Source organism: Brassica rapa, chromosome A01 (assembly GCF_000309985.2).
Source record: "Brassica rapa cultivar Chiifu-401-42 chromosome A01, CAAS_Brap_v3.01, whole genome shotgun sequence".
Taxonomy (NCBI): domain Eukaryota; kingdom Viridiplantae; phylum Streptophyta; class Magnoliopsida; order Brassicales; family Brassicaceae; genus Brassica; species Brassica rapa.
Window position 1 is genome coordinate 14642615 of NC_024795.2, and position 16420 is coordinate 14659034.

Below are 16420 nucleotides of genomic sequence, written 5' to 3' on the forward strand. Positions count from 1 at the left end.
AATGTGATACTAAGAGCTGGGCATGTTGGTGAAATCAGAGACATTTATTCAAATGGGCGGACGAGTGCTTGGTGGAAGAGGTAGAAGATATGAAATCGGTGATGAGTGACATGACCAAAGGCATATCAGATCTGAGAGTAGACGTTGGTCGGTTGGAGAAAGAACTCGGTAAAGCGGAAAAGATGAAGTGTTTGATGTTTCCAGTGGTGGTTTGTGGGTTTGGTATGGCCATATTTTGGCACTATTTCTTTGCGTAGTCATGTGTTGTAATCATAATTTAGACGCAATGTTTTTAGTAACTCAGCTATTACGTTCAATGCAACTCAGCCAGTACGTTAATTAATTCATAATCAAACAATAACCCAGCCATAATACGAGTATTCGTCAGTCATAACGTTTTAATAACTCAGTTATAACGTTCACTGCAATTCAGCCGTTACGTTAATTAAGTCACTATCAAACAATAACCCAGCCATAATATGAGTATTCGTCAGTCATAATGTTTTAATAACTCAGTTATAACGTTCACTGCATCTCAGCCGTTACGTTAATTAAGTCATAATCAAACAATAACCCAGCCATTATATGAGTATTCGTCAGTCATAATAAGATAGTAACTCAGCTATAACGTTCAGTGGAAGTCAGTCATAATCAAACAATAACATAAACAATAACTCAACCATAATATGAATATTAGTCAGCCATAAAAAGAGACATACATAAATTTCTGGTTCGACATACATAAGTTTAGGTTCAAAATCACTCTTCCCTTTCCGGACATACACACATTAGTGGAGTAGTTTTCCCATCTCCAACCACATTGAACACAAATAAGTCTCCTATGGCGCATCTGTTAGCACGACAGAACTTTCTCCAGCCTCTTCTGATGTAATACATGCCGTCTGCTTCGCTAAATCGCAAACTCACAGTCCATGAATTTCCCTCTTTGTTGACAAGTATTATCTCTTGGCATTGTTTGTTCAAAGCAGTACAAGTCGTAGCTCCCTCAGGAAGATACTGCAAACACAGAACGTAAAGACACAGAACAGATCAAACCATATGTTAATAACTAACTAAATACTGCAAACACAGAACGTAAAGACACTGAACAGATCAAACCATATGTTAATAACTAACTAAATATGGTCTATAACTGAAAATCGACTCACAAGTTTGTCTTCTTTTAGATTCGAAGCAGTGACCTCAGCCTGAAAACAATAGTCAAATGAGAAAGAAGGAGCATCATCCGCATCGGCTTCTTCCTTGATGATGTGAGGATGTGTATACTGAATCTCACAACAGCTAGGACCAAATGGTGTGACATGAAACACCATATCTCCTTCGTGTTTGAAGATGACAATGTCACCGATTTGAAGGTCATGTGCTGTGGTGAAATCTTTCCAACCTCCGGTGAGTCTCCTGCCTTCTTGTATCACTTCCCAAGTTTGATCTGTAGCGTCCGATCTTAGTTTCCATGTTTTCCGGTTTGTCTTCCCTTCTATGTGCTGTGAGAAGAAGCCAAGTGGTATTGTCTGCAGGTCAGAAAAGCCAAAGTTAAGCAAACTCTAAAATAGGAACATATACACATGAGAAATAGAGAGTGTGTGTCTACCACGCCACTGTGGAAATCGGGAAGCAGAGGCTTCAAGAAATGAGGTTTGTGCGAATTAGGCATCTGCAAACAAGAAAAGAATGGGAAGAAAACATCATCGAACCTAAGCTGAATCCACAAATCTGCAAAAGAGAGGCTTCGGTTTTACCTTCGTATCGAGACGCTTCGAAATCGCCTGTCGTCGAGAGCTTTTCTTTTTTTTTCGCGTTGGGACGAAAATGATTTTTTTTTTTCTTGTGTAAAGTAAATAATGCCGGAAAATATAACTCAGCCGTAACATTGTTAATAATTAATAATGCCGAAGAATAAAACTCAGCCGTAACATTGTTAATAATTAATAATACCGAAAACTAAACCTCAGCCGTAAAATTGTTAATATTTAATGATGTCTAAAAATAAAAGTTGGCCAAAAGAGTCATACATAATTTAACTCAGTGTCGAGTTATGTTCTGACACGCATGTCCGAGTAATTTACGATATCGAGGTCATTATATGTTTATTTTATTTGGACACGCGTGATCTTTATATTTAATATGATTTCCCTATTATATTTCCAATATTTACAAGTAAAAGATAAAGGAAAAACCAGAGTCGACTTCTAAAACCTAAAGTAAGTCTCTTTCGTCCAAAATCGATTTTGAATTATTTTTTGTATTTTGGCCTTGTTCGATTTTGCATTATTTTTGTGTGCTATGATGTATAAATTAGATGGATCTACAGCGTGGAATTCCAAGGACGTGCGACTGTGGAGCTGCTACCATTGTGTTAACGTCAGGTACAATAAAGAATCCGGGTAGAAGATTTTATCGATGTGGAGCAAATTCGGGTCAAAACCATGTTTTCAAATGGCTTGATGAAGCACATGATGAAGAGTTTGTAGTTGTGGCAAACAAACTCGCGACGATAGAGCAGGATTTGGCCGCTATAAAAGCAGAATTAGATGATATGAAGAAAGACATAACTGAGATCATAAAAATTATTGAATGTCTTAGGATGAAGTCTTAAATGTATTAGTTGCTACTACTACTTCTTTGTTTACTCAGATTCTGTACTCATAAGTCAGTCTATGTTTATGTAACTCGGATTTAACTCAGCCGTTGTTAATTTCTTCCGAAACAACAACTCAGCCGTAACATGTAATAATATCAGTCTTAACGTTTAGGTGAACAATCAAAAAACAGTCATATGAATAAAAAGAATAACTCAGCCATAAGATGAAAATAACTCAGATGAAAATAAGTCAGCCATAAGATGAAAATAACTCAGCCATAAGATGAAAATAAGTCAGCCATAAGATGAAAATAACTCAGCCATAAGATGAAAATAAGTCAGCCATAAAAACAGAATATATAATTTTTTGTTCGACATACATAATGGCATAGCAAAAAACATAAAAAAGATAAGATTCTGATGCAGAGACATCTTCACCACTTACTTGTGTCCCTAAACAGGCTTATCGGTTCAAAATCACGAAAGAACAAGGAAATCTCTTTGATCCAGAAACAGCGCTCACACATGTTGTCGTCCTTAGTCACATCAATGTGCCATAGGCAGAGACATTGTCGGTCCACAACATTTGCACATTGGCAAAGGTAGAAGGACGGAACATAAGTAGAAGTGAACATGGCCTTAATTTGACGGAACTCGTCAGTATGCCACAAACCCCATCCCCATTTCGCATCTCGAACAAGTTTCCCGACCCTGTCAACAGTTGCTCTTGGAATTCTCCGAAAATACTGCGCATCACCGTAAAAGATTGCTTGAGTCATAGCGTGTGTATACACTGCACGCTCATATCCTGCATCTGCTGCACGCTTGAGGAGAGAAAGGCCATAATCTTGCTCATCGTATGAGTAGAAAAACTGTACACCCTTTACATAAATTGTGCTTGGATTGTTCTCAGCGTAGCAAGTTTTCAACAACTGAGATGGCATAATGAGACCCCAGGGAAAGGATAACACATCGAAATAATGGTATACCCTACGCATCTCTGCTAACGCCTTCATCGACCTGGACGATGCTCTGAGGCGGTAGAGATCTTGGAAGGAGTTACGGGCCACACGTTCAACCACCATTGCCTGAAGATCTTCAGGCAATTCAAGCAGAGGGAAATATTCCATTTTCTCTGAGAGGACAGTTGTGTAAAAGATAGAGAGTTGAAGATGTGTAATTGTTTGAGAAGTACCTTATTTATCTGCAGTTAACGGTTGTAGTTTCGTATCGCGGCGTTTCTTATTTCTTATTTTGAGCGGGAATTTAATCCATAACTCAGCCGTGTATTACAATAACTCAGCCTTAGTTGACTTCGCGACGTTTCGTGTTTCTAGCGGGGAAGTTTTTTTCAACTGCGTTTGAATAAAAGAGCTGACATTAGAAATCACGACAATTATTAGGCGTGTGAGTAACATTATCTCAGCCAATGAAGATTAATTTCTCTTAATTTAATTCGCTACTTTCGTATTCCACTTTATAATCAATAATTACGTAGGGGCTATTACGTAACGTAGGGCAATTAAGTACGGACATTTCGTTTTTCGATGTCTGTGTCTCTCTTGAGTAATGGGAAGCGGGCAAATCAATGAAAATAAAAACCCAACCACAATACAAAATTTGAAAAACATTAACGCAGCCGTCATAGAACATTAAAACAAAAAAACCAGCCGTATTACAACACAAAACCCAGCCGTATTACAATTAATAATCCAGCCGTTGTGCAAATCAATGAAAATAAAACCCAGCCGTATTACAACACAAAACCCAGCCGTATTACAACACAAAACCCAGCCGTATTACAAAACAACATGAAAAGCAATTGCTTATATCGGACAAGTTCTCGCATTATGTCCACTTTGACTGCAACGAGAACATATGTGCTCTTTCCTAGGACGTTTGTTTGCAAGTGCAACTTCTAAAGCAGATTTCATCCTATTTTTTTTAGGTCTTCCCGGTTGTTGACGAATAAACGGTGGAAAGCACTGTACGTTAGCCACGTTATCTGGAACAGGTAGCGCTGAGTCAACCGGCATGACCGATTCAGCGTATGCGCTAGCTAAATAAGTGCTTTTATAGTAAGGACTGCACAGTGATATACGAGAAACATTTCTTTCCTCTGCAGCTGCGATTGCGTGTACACATGGTATTTTCTCGACATCGAAACGCCGACATGTGCACTTTCGCTCAACCAAATTAACAACATTCAAAGACTCGCCAGCAGCGCCATATTTAACTTCAGTGTGATGGTCATCAATCCTTTGAACCGTCCAATCCCGGGAGGCACTTACACGTCCCTATTAACAAAACCCAATATTCGTGAAACGGCTTACTTATTATTTATAAAGCTGGCTTATGCAATATAACGACTGACTTATTAGATTTAAAGACTGACTTATTTTACTGTTACGACTGACTTACTTGTAATAGTTTCTCCACACCGCGCGTGAGTGTGGTTGACTGCGATCTGGCATCCACTCTTCGTTCAGCAAACCATCTGGTCATCATAACCCGTATCGATTCCAATATTCGAACAATGTTAAGACCTCTAGCATGCGATAATGCTCTGTTCATTGATTCCGCTATGTTCGTAGTCATCAAATTGTACCTCTCGCCCGGGAAATAAACACGTGTCCACAGTCTGACATCAGCTCTTTCGAGGTAGCCGTGGAGATCAGGATTAAGTGCTTCAATCTCCTCGAAAATCATATCAAAGTCAGACATTCTAAAACATCTCGCCGCTTTCTTCACCAGCCGAAATACATCTTTTCCTTTGTACCGTCCCAATATGTTTTTATACAAATGATAGGTGCATATTCCACGAGCAGCTAACGGATACACATTTGTAATTGCTTTCCCTATCGAGTTATGCCTATCTGATATTATCGCAAGACCCTCCTGGTCAGGAATCAACACTTTTAGTTGCGTAAAAAACCAATTCCACGAATCATCATTTTCAGTGTCAACCACTGCGAAGGCTATTGGAAAAATCTGAAAGTTACCATCCTGAGCTAGTGCTGTGAGTAGCGTCCCTTTATATTTACCATTAAGAAACGTACCGTCGACGACAACAACTTTGCGCATGAAAGGAAACCCATTAACGCTCGCACCAAACGCAAGAAACACATACATGAATCTTCCAAGCTCATCGATTTGAAGACGCGTAACTGTATTCGGATTTGCCCTTCTTATCATGTATAAGTAAGAAGGCAAGAGTTCAAAACCACACTCAGGTGTGCCCTCATCGATTTCCCTTGCACATTTAAGCGTCCGGTGTGATTTCCAATATTCCATCTGCTCACATGAAAAAACAATTTACATAACTCAGCCACATCATATCATTAAGACGGTCACAACGTAAACATAACTCAACCATAGTTTTGTAACTCAGCCATTTCTAACATAAAATAACCCAGCCTATACTCTACCATAACTCAGCCGTTGTAACATAATTACCTTTACACCAAACTGCTTAGTGATAGCTATTCCGACACTCTCAGGGCGAACGGCCGGACCAACGTCGCCGAGAAAGTTCTTGTACAACTCTCCTAAAATATCCGGTGTTGCATTTCGAGATCGATTAGAACGCTCAGTTACAGAACATGCATGATCCGAGTCGTAAATACGAATATAAAACTGCGGGGACAATCCTTCGGTAGATGCACGAACTCTCCATGTACATCCATCAACCCAACACTTAACAACGTATGTTGTCAGGTTTGATATTTCTACATCAAAATCAAATTGATGCCTCACTGTAAAAAGTTTCAGTCGTCTCTTCAAATGCTTTTTAGTCAAGTATCGTTGTCCTACCGCAAGGTCTAACGACGACATCTCCAACTTCAAAACCTCCAGATTCCCTTTAGATTCGCTCATCAAGAAGTTCTGATATCTCTTCTTGGAAGGTAGCGTTGGTGAATCTTCGTCTTCTTCGATAGGAGACTCACCGTATGTGCTGAAGTTATCATCTTCAGATGACGCACCGTCCGAGTCATCGAACATATCAAATCGACTTTCAAATTCATCATCTTCTTCGTTTTCTTTGCCTATTTCATCTTCTCCGGCTACGTCGTGTATTTCAACGTTACTAAAGCAGTCATTCTCAATTTCATCTTGTTCATCCTCCAAACTGCAACCATCGTAACTCCCATTCTCTATAGACTCAACTTCTAAAGCTTCTTCTTCTAAAGCTTCTTCTTCTGAAGCGTCTTCTTCTGAAGCTTCTTCTTCTGAAGCTTCTTCTTCTGAAGCTTCTACGTCTGAGCTGTCATCCTTTTTCTCTGTAATCTCCACACAGAGACGTAGTTGTTCGCTTTTCTTTAAGCTTAGAAAACATTGCAATTGTCGAGTGTTGGACACGTAAACTGGTGGAGTGTTGTGCGCCATTGTTTTCAATGTTTTATTCGAAAACATGTAGCTAAGCAGAATATGAACCTTCAAATCATTCAAACCGTAATCGTCGATGACAGACTTTGTGAAATCTTCAAGTTTAGTTTTCTCACCTAAATGAAGAACTCTACACCCTCTACTGTCGACGTTGAATACATATCGTTTTTCATAATCCATTTACTGGAAACAATAACAACGGGATCCATTACCATATGAGAAAGATGAAGAGGATAGATAACTGAGATGATGAAGAAGAAAAGAAAGGCTGTGTAATCATTCAAAAATAAGATGAAGAAGACAACTGAAAGGTCTCGTAACTCAGTTGTAAATTGGGCGACCGTTAGTGATGACATGTCAAATCCGAGTTGATGACATGGCAGATGACATGGAACATCAGTTAATCAGCCGACAAACAAATCAGTAACTCAGCCAAAATAAGTCAGCCATCATGTTTACACTTTGTCAGCCGATACATGGAAACATTCTAGTAATTAATCTTTTGATAGTAAGTCAGCCGCAATAAGGATGAACAACCATATGTCATCCGTATCGTTACGTAAATCAGCCATCAAACGAGAACATTCTAGTAATTAATCTTTCGCTCATACGTCAGCCGCAAAGCAGCTGAGTTTACTGTTTATCCATGCTTTAACGGCTGACTAATACAAACCCAGTCGTAACAGCATCCCATAACTCAGCCGTGGCTTCAATAACCCAGCCCATCCATGTTCCTTTACTCAGCTGAAAAAAAGTTTCTCAGCCGTTTCTTAACCACGACTCAGCCAAATTTTCCAGAAATCAAACCGCCGATGTATAAGTCAGCCGTCATTTGTATCATTAAGTCAGCCGTGGTCACATAACTCAGCCGTGGTCACATAACTCAGCCGGATTTCTGTAAATCAGTTGTATCGGCAAGCTGACTTATAGTTTTAAGTCAGCCACTTTCACTTAAGTTAGTCGTATGTATTAAGTCAGCCGTAACGTAAAGATAAATCGGCCGTAACTACGTATCTATCGCTTAACAGCTGACTTAATGAAAATACGGACGCGAATTCCTCCGTGGCGCCGGTTTTTTGCCTACGTGGCAGCGAAAAGTAATGGCATTCTCGTAAATACGTTTTTTCTCATAACGTAAAAAAAGGATACGCTTGGTATCGAAAATATTCTAGTAATAAAAAAAAGATCTGTATCATTCTAGTCAATACACCTAAAATATGTAACATTCTAGTAAACTTCCCAATTTTTAAACAGCCAAAACTTAAATCCCTATAATTTCTCACATCACTACCATCACGTTCAAACTTGAATCTGTCGTTACTCTGTTTCTTTTATTTGCTCTCCCTCTATCTTTCTCTTTCTCTCATAGTTTGTCTTCTTCGTCAACTTTTTGGTTTTGAGTATAGCAACAAAAGGTGATACATGTTCTGTTCTTCTCAACTTGATATCATTTTTGCATGATTCAAACTGAAATTGGCAATTAAGTTTCTTCGTATCTCAGAACTTAATTCTTCCAAAACTAATTCAAAATGAAGGTAATGTCAACAACTGAGTAATAATGATTAATGACTTAAGTAGTTTACCATTTTTTTTCTCTTTTTAAAAACATTTATATATCTGTTTTCTTTTTTCCTTTGACTGACATATCTCTTTAATTTTCTTTTATTTCCAGGAAGACGAAGGGAAACGGATTTGGCATGTGTGTATAAATTTAAAATATCAGACGGTAATTGGATATGAAATTCCAACGTGAGTGTTTTAATACTTTTTCAGTTAACCATGAATTTTTTTTCGATGTTTAGAGTTTTTTTCCAGTAAGGTTTATTATGTATGTAGCTAAGGCCAAACAAAGGCTAGATCATCTTACAATGAGGAAGGTGAAGATGGCACATTGCTGCGGGAATGAGATTAAGGTAAATTGTTTTTTTTTTTTGACACTTTGTTTTATTGAACTGATTTGAAACTGATTAAGGTAAATTGTTAATAGAGATATTTTAGTTATTCTTAACTGTAAGTTGCTACATTTATCCATAGTTTATATAGTTTTATCTAAATACAAATTATTACTCTTCTGCATCCCTTGACACTCATGATATTAGATACTTAGACAATCTAATTAACTGATAAAAAATATTTTCATATAGTAAAAGTTTTGTGGTATATGTTGAATTGTCATTTCTTAGGAAATTGACTTTGTCATTTTAGATGTTGATTTTGTTACTGTTAACATTCAAGTGAATCCTTTGTTTTGCAGATGAAGATATTAATTGTTTAAAGAGGGATAAGAGTTAGAAGAAAAATAAGAAGATGAAGATAATAAACTAGATAATAGTGCATATATAAACTGCATAACCAATTGGATTTTCTGTGAAAGCTATTTGGTTTAACCTTTTGGTTACTGTAGTTTTTGGTAAATTTTGTGAAGTGTGTCCAAAGTAAATCACGTATAGCTTTGGTGTTTCAATTTAAAATTATTTTATTTTGGTAAATCTAATTCATAAACATGATGCTTAACAATACTTGATTTTGATTAAAAGTTATGACTATGCATATAAGTATAATTGATTATTTTTTAATAATAAATTTTGATTTTGTTTTCCAATATTGTTTTACCATTTTCAGTTTTTTAGTTTGAATGCAACTATCTCACATGCCTTTCATATCAACATTTATATAGTATAACATCATAATTTATTCCAATAAAATAATCATAAATTTACAGTTTTATCATCAAATAATTAATAATACAGTTATTTAAACCATGCATAGCATGGGAAGAACACTAGTAAAGAGATAAGGCTCCAACAACTATATTCCCAATATCTATGGGGATGATTGGTAAGTGCTGTACCTTTATATTTTTTGCAATAGAATTTAATCTGTTGATTTATTTGCTGTAACTTTCCTTGCTGTAGATTTTTAAAGCACTAATTTTTTGCTCTGGAAATAAAGCTCTCTACAGCCATATTTTGATTTTTCAGAAATTTTTTTGATGTGAGTTTTTAAAAGAAAGTAAAACTCGATTGGTTGACATATATAGCTGTAGACTAAATTTTGGCTGTCTAGAGCATCTACAGCCCCAACCAATCATCTCCTATATTTTAAATTATGAATTTTGGACTGTAGTAAACAGTGCTCGCGAATCCCTAGAGCACCAAAGTTCTCAATGCAGGTTTCAAAGCTCCCACTTTGGTGTTGTAGGTAATATGTCTTTTTCTTCAAAATGTTCAATATAGCTTTCTCAGATTGCTCACTTCATTGTTGTAAGTAGACTCAACCTCTTTAGTTATTTCCTCACATCACCAACTGCACCTTTACATTTGCTGATGTTTATTACTTCATGTCAACACTACTCTTCAAGCTTAACCAAATTGGTTAACAAAATTGGTTAAGCTTGGACACCATGAAGTATTCCCTCATTAAAACCTTTACTTGGAAAAACCACTTGGGATAAAAACCAAGCAAAGGAAAAAGTTTTCGCATGGCCTCCTCATGATTAACCGAGCCCTTAACGGGAGCAATTGGGAGGCTTGCATGGCTCAATTCAGGGTGGCTGATAAGGAGATTGCCCGTCTAAAAGACGAATTGGAGTGTTCTCGTTGCCGCGAGAGAGGATCAGCTGGGATGGAGGTTCGTGGTGCCTATAGGCGAGGAAAGAGGGAGATGGCTGAGGTTATGAAGAACCGTCGCGACCAGTTCTCGCGCGAGTTTGGGGAGCTTAAGGAGTGGTACCGTTGGCGGATTGTATCTCACGCAAGCTTCCGACTATTCGTTTGTTGTCGACAATGCGTCGCAAACCAGGCGCATGAATAAAAGAGACATGGATTTCGCGATTCCTCATATTGAGGAGATGATTTGGAAGCAGTGGGAACTAGTTCCTGTGTCTCCCGACACGGTGGTAGCTGAGACAGGAGCCCCTGATGAGACGGGTGAAGTGAACCAGCCGACGCTTCCCCTTGATGTCAACGACTACTCGATGGGGGGATCGATGACTGGGTACTTCGATTTTGACGGTTGATGGTAAAGCCTTCTGTGACTTATTGGGAGAATGTTCCCTTGTAATATATCTCTGTTGTTTGTTTATTTCCAGCTGGGTGCGGCCATGATTTATGTAGTGGGACTGGCCGTGTGTGGCTTCGAATACCTGCCGTTTACCGGCTCTTTTATGAACCATGCTTTATAAGAAAAGGGTTTCAAGAATGTTTGGATTTTTGGTTAAGTGTGGGGGAGGATTCGAGTTGTCATCTCGCTCCTTGCCCTTTGTGAATCGTCCCGTTCGTTGCTTGTCTGAGATGTTTAAAAAGTTCTCAAAGTTTCGAGAGCGTTTAGATGCGGACGAAGAGACATTCTTTCAGGATCTCGTATCTTTTCGATATCATGTCTTGAGACGTTAGAGACAAGTGTGTGGGTTTAGGGTAAGACCTAGGTTTAATTACGGATTTAGGGGGTTCGATGGCTACTCCGACTTACGCTTCCAGTATCGTTTTCAACCTGATTCCGTACCGCTTTAAAGTCTACGATATGTTCTCAGCTTACATGACTTGTATGTAAGGAATCGAGCATCTCTTCGAGGATAATTTTTAACTCTCCTGAAAGTGTTGACCAAAATTTTGGATTTCTTTTATAGCGTGTTATTTATCCTAGTCGGATGTAAGAGGATCTATCCTTAGGATGGATCTGAATGCGTTTGTTTAGGATGGCTATCGTGCTCGGCGGGGCCAATCGACGAGAGTTTGTAATTTATAGTCGCGAACGGACTGAGAGCATGTTCTCGAAGATCGAGGAGACGTCTTGCTTACTTTTTCGAAAACATACAATTTGTGATATTTTGAGTATATGAGACCGGGGTCTCGTGTTCCGGTCGGGAGTCGGAATTGACGGTGCGACCAAGATATGTTTGTGAGGGAAATATTGGTGGTCGGCGGAACCTGTTGATTCCGGCGATGCCTTAGTCGATGTGACGAACTTTCTTTGTTTGTTAAGCTAGTGTGGAGTTGATCCGTTTTGAGGACGATTTTTCGTGAGTTCCCGTTTTTCCGGGTATGTATGATAATCGTTTTGCTCATATACGGATGTTTTTCTAAATTATAACAAGACGATTCGTAAGATATGAGAAATTTAAACTAAGTCTATATTGCCAAAAAAGTTTCAAAAGTATTGAGTACAAGGCAAATATTTTAGAAAGTGGGAATATATGAGTATTCATATATGTACCCACTCATCCCCCCCCCCTCTTCGGGGGATAGTGGAACTCATCCTGCGACGAGCTGCCTACGTACCTTTTCGAGGATTAAGCCATCTCGTAGTTTTGCTATTGGTGCGATTGTGTTTACTCGGCTATCACGTTTGCGTCCATCGAGTTGGGTCGAAGCTTTGGGCTCTGAAACTGGTTGTTTCTTGGTCGTTGCTTGAGTAGACGATTTTGAGTCGTCTTTTTCCGAAGCATTTTCAGTTGGTACCTGAGTTAGCTTCGCTCGTTTGGGTTTCACCATTGCGGTGGTCGTGATTTGTCTCAGCTTGTGTTCGGCCAGGAAGCAACGTCTCGATTGTTTCTAGCATCCCCCATATCGCGGCAATTCCGTTACGAGTCAGGAATTTAATGCCTAAGTGATAAGTCAACAGAACTGCCTTCATGGCGTTTAGCCAAGGCGTGCCCATAATAACATTGTAAATGACCGGGTGGTCGATGACCGCGAAGTCGACGATCTTGGTGACTTCTTTCGCCGCAACGGTCAGTTTGATTGATCTAAGAGTCATCAACGTCGTGCCTGAGAAGTCAGTTAGCGGCTTAGGCGATGGTACAACTTCTCCTAACTCAACGTTCATTCTCTTGAGAGTATCGTGGAAGATGACGTTGACCGTGCTGCACATATCTATGAGACCCCTGACGACCTCGAGATCTCTTATCACGAGATCGATCATGAGTGGATTGCAGTGGGGCTGGTCGATCCCGCCAGCCTCTTCTTCATCGAAAGTGATCGCTCCTTTCGGGAAGTCGCCGGACACGGATCAGGTTAGCGAATTCGCACTTGTCTCTGCCTTGTGCTGATAAGATTTGATGGCAGAGATGGTATCGCAGAAGTATTGTGATCCTCCGAGGATCATGTTTACTCTACGACGACTATTGTCGTTGCCCTTCTCGTCTTGTCTTCTTCCACACTTTTCTCCCGATTGGTTCCCTTGGAGAGAGTTCTCCGTATGAGGACCCTTATCGTTTCTTGGGGGGGGGGGGGGGGGGGGGGGGGGTTCTGGATCGCAGACAAGATCTTTTACGCTAGATACTATAGCGAGTTCTCCCGCGAGCAGCTTTGTGGCCAATCTAGCGCCGAGAACTTTGCAGTTAATGGTCGAGTGGCCGCAGGCCTGGTGAAAGTCGCAGAACGTGTTCTCGTCTTAATTTTGATTTTGGGTCCATGTGTTTCCCGACGTCCGGCCTTGCTCCAATTCGGAGTTGATGGCGTAGTTATGCGCTCCCTAGGTCTCTTCTTCCCCGTGATGGACGTTTTTGTCATTCCGATGTTTTTTCTTTTTTCGACTTCTGATCCGACCCAGGATCCTTTGATGATGTCTTAGTCAGCCTCTACTTTTGTGACAAGACCTTCGTCTCCTCCTCGATGATTATGTAGTCTGTGGCTTTGTGGAGCGCATCTTTGATCGTACGCGACTTATCCAAAGTTATCCACTTCCTGAACTTCGACTTGTAACAAAGCATCTTTCGGAGTGCGTCTATGGCCACTTTGTCGCTTATTACACTGACTCTATCCATAACGATCTTGAACCATTTTATGAAGTCGCAGAGAGATTCGTCCTCTCCCTGGGCCAGGCTCAAGAGATCGACATCGGAAGTTTCTCGATCTATGAACATAGAGTATTGCTTGAAAACTCTAAAGCGAGTTGGCGGAAACTTCCGATGGACTCTCGCCTCAGGCGAGAAGTCGAGTGCTGCTCCTCGGAGGTTTTCGCTTTCTCTAAACTTGGCTCTCCCAATCACGATTTGGAAAGCCTGCAGGTGTGCCTTTGGATCGGTTGTACCGTCGTAAGGCGTTACCTTGACCTTTCTAGGATCCGAAACCCTAGTTCTGGTGATGCAAGTAGTGTAGGGCTTTTTTCGAGACTCCCCGTGCAGTAGATCGATCTCAGGTGCGGTGCTAGTAGCGTGATGGATCTGAGATTTCACCGCTCTAACTTCTGCTACCGTTTTCAGGAGATGATCGCGAAGATCGCGGATCTCGCATTTTTTGCTAGCAGATTTCTGACCTTGTCGGTGTTTGCCGCAAGTGTTCCGAGTTTGCTCCTCGGCCAGTTCTTGCTGTTTGTCCCAGAAAATGGCTTCCTCTTCTTCGGTTATAGGGTTATCAAACTGGGAATCGTCTTGAGAGACACGCCTCCTTGTACGACGTGGATGCACGTCTGCGTCTTCATCCGTAGATTTGGACTGACTGCTAGAATCCACAGCAACGTGCCCGATTTCTCCTTCCTCATTATCTTCCGAAAAAGGGGGAAGATCTCCTGGGTTTTTCTGTGTTGGCGCATGAGTGATTTTGTCAGGATTTCGCCTAGACGTTTTCCCCTGTGCGTTGCCGGACCGGTCCAAAGGGGTGGCGAAATCGAGTCTTCTTCCGCGGACTCGGGTTGTTCGGCGCGGAAGAACGGCCCTGGTTCTTGCTGTTAGGTTTTCGACCTATTTAGCGAGAGAACTCATGACCTTGTCCCGTTCTACTGACTTCTTTTCGAAAGTCGAGAACGTCTTCTGGACCTCCTCGAACGCTGCGGTGTTAACGTTAACCGCTGTAACGTTTGTTGCTGGAGTATTTTCAACGTTGTCGTCAGCAGTGTTGCCATCATGAGTTTGTTGGTTATTAAGATCGCCGGCTGACATGTTTGATCGAGCGTTGGTGGCTGAGAGTTAGATTGATCCATATCCCCCCCCCCTCCTTCTAGCACCAAACTGTGGGAACCGAAATTTATACTATCGATTTCCGTTGTTTTCAGAAAGATAAGAAACCCTAAATTTCCGAAAGGTCCCAAATATCTCAAGCGAAGTAAAAGATAAACCGTCATAACGATTGAGCTCGATTTCATATAAAATCGTAAGTGGGCTTCTAGCCGCGTTATGGACTCTTTCGGGCCGTTTTATGACTTGAGCGTTTTTGTGATTTATCAAACGAGCGCTTACAAAACGACGTCGATTCCAAAGAAGGTTCGAATTTCTCGTATAGCGGAGGCAGCTCGAGGTGTTTAGTTAATTGTTGCCATTTCATACGATCAATTCGAACTTCATACGAGATAACGAGTTCTTGCGGTTTTTAAATCCTAAAGTTCCAACGATGACGCCGATCGAGATGAAAGAAGAGCAGGTTCGATCCAATCCCGAAGTTGGGAGCTACGAGAACGGGACGAGGGCAGGCTAGTTGATCCAACTCGCCGAACGGGCTAATTGAACCAACTCGCCGAACGGGAGAGTTGGACAGCCCGTTCGGTCTAACTCGCCGAACGGGCGAGTTGGATGGCGCGTTCGGTCCAACTCGCCCGTTCTGCGAGTTGGACGGTGTGTTCGGTTTAGATGATAGAGCCTTATAGTTGTTTCATTGTTATGGATCGTTTGTCTGAGGCCTGGAGTAATCTTTCTCGAAGACTTATCGTGTGAACCCTTTTCGGAGTTGTTACGAAACTCGATTTAGGTTCTCCCGCTTCTCTTTTTTTTGAATTTTTTTTTTTCAAAGAGGATATTTCTTCGGAAGTTTTTGACGTTAATTTCGTCGTGACCGATTTTAATCCCAAAAATAACGTAGATAAAGTCACAAATGTGACTTAAAAGGTGTTGCACTTTTATCTTTTCTAGCAATAAGATAAAAAATGTAAATTTAAAGAATTATTTGTTTGATATAACCATAAGCGTTAATGATGACCAAAAAAAATCCATATATAAGCGTTGATACCATATTGATGGTGAACTTAATTAACTCGTATCTAAGAACTAACTCGAAAGTAGACAATTACCCTATGTTGCATGGAAGCTTGTCCTCAGTCATGGTTCCTGGTTCCGAAGCGGAAGCAGAGTTGGAAGCGCACGGAACCGGTCAGAAGCGTGTCAGAATCGCGATTCCAATAAAAAAAACAAGTTTTAGAAACGTGATGAACCAGTGATTCATATTTGGAAGCATTAGAATACAAAATTGGAATCGTAAAAACAATAAAGAGGAAACATTAAAATTTCTCGTTTTATTTCCTTAACCGAATACTAATTAAAAAGTAGAGCTGGAGAGACACCATGATAAATGATTGCTATCTTTTTTCTTCTTTGTAACAGGACTAGAAGATCTAACAAAGTAGTTCTCTTTAATTTTTATTTTTTTGTTCTATTTTTGTCTTTTACAAAACATGAATGTTTCTTGTTTTATATGGTTCAATGATTGAATAAAGAAAACTTTC

General features: G+C 40.2%; 4 protein-coding genes across 5 annotated transcripts in view; all 4 read right to left on the minus strand.

Annotated features, from left to right (window-relative positions):
* LOC117126704 (B3 domain-containing protein REM12-like) overlaps positions 1 to 232 on the minus strand; it is a 916-nt gene extending 684 nt beyond the window's left edge. The window contains exon 1 of the mRNA XM_033275567.1: positions 43 to 232. Within this exon, the coding sequence (XP_033131458.1) occupies positions 43 to 232 (190 nt within the window). The remainder of the gene's footprint in view (positions 1 to 42) is intronic.
* A 409-nt stretch (positions 233 to 641) lies between these two features.
* On the minus strand, positions 642 to 2793 carry LOC117133477 (B3 domain-containing protein REM10-like). 2 transcript variants are annotated; one of them, XM_033289796.1, is made up of 4 exons: positions 1761 to 2793; positions 1613 to 1675; positions 1170 to 1532; positions 642 to 1017 (listed from the first exon to the last, which is right to left on the minus strand). In XM_033289796.1, the coding sequence occupies exons 1-4, from the start codon at positions 1890 to 1892 to the stop codon at positions 760 to 762; spliced, it is 816 nt and encodes a 271-aa protein (XP_033145687.1). In that variant the 5' UTR covers positions 1893 to 2793; the 3' UTR covers positions 642 to 759. The 2 variants fall into 2 exon arrangements, with proteins under 2 accessions (XP_033145687.1, XP_033145688.1); XM_033289797.1 differs by having other exon boundaries at positions 1613 to 2793.
* A 254-nt stretch (positions 2794 to 3047) lies between these two features.
* Positions 3048 to 3991, minus strand: LOC117133475 (the record flags this gene model as incomplete). The annotated part of the gene is given in 1 exon segment (XM_033289790.1): positions 3048 to 3991. A coding segment is annotated over 1 exon segment (685 nt), but the record flags the coding sequence as incomplete, so codon positions are not given.
* A 437-nt stretch (positions 3992 to 4428) lies between these two features.
* LOC103873991 lies at positions 4429 to 6604 on the minus strand. Its single transcript, XM_033275571.1, has 3 exons — positions 6059 to 6604; positions 5024 to 5896; positions 4429 to 4899 (listed from the first exon to the last, which is right to left on the minus strand). The coding sequence occupies exons 1-3, from the start codon at positions 6602 to 6604 to the stop codon at positions 4429 to 4431; spliced, it is 1890 nt and encodes a 629-aa protein (XP_033131462.1).
* Between the last annotated feature and the right edge of the window lie 9816 nt (positions 6605 to 16420).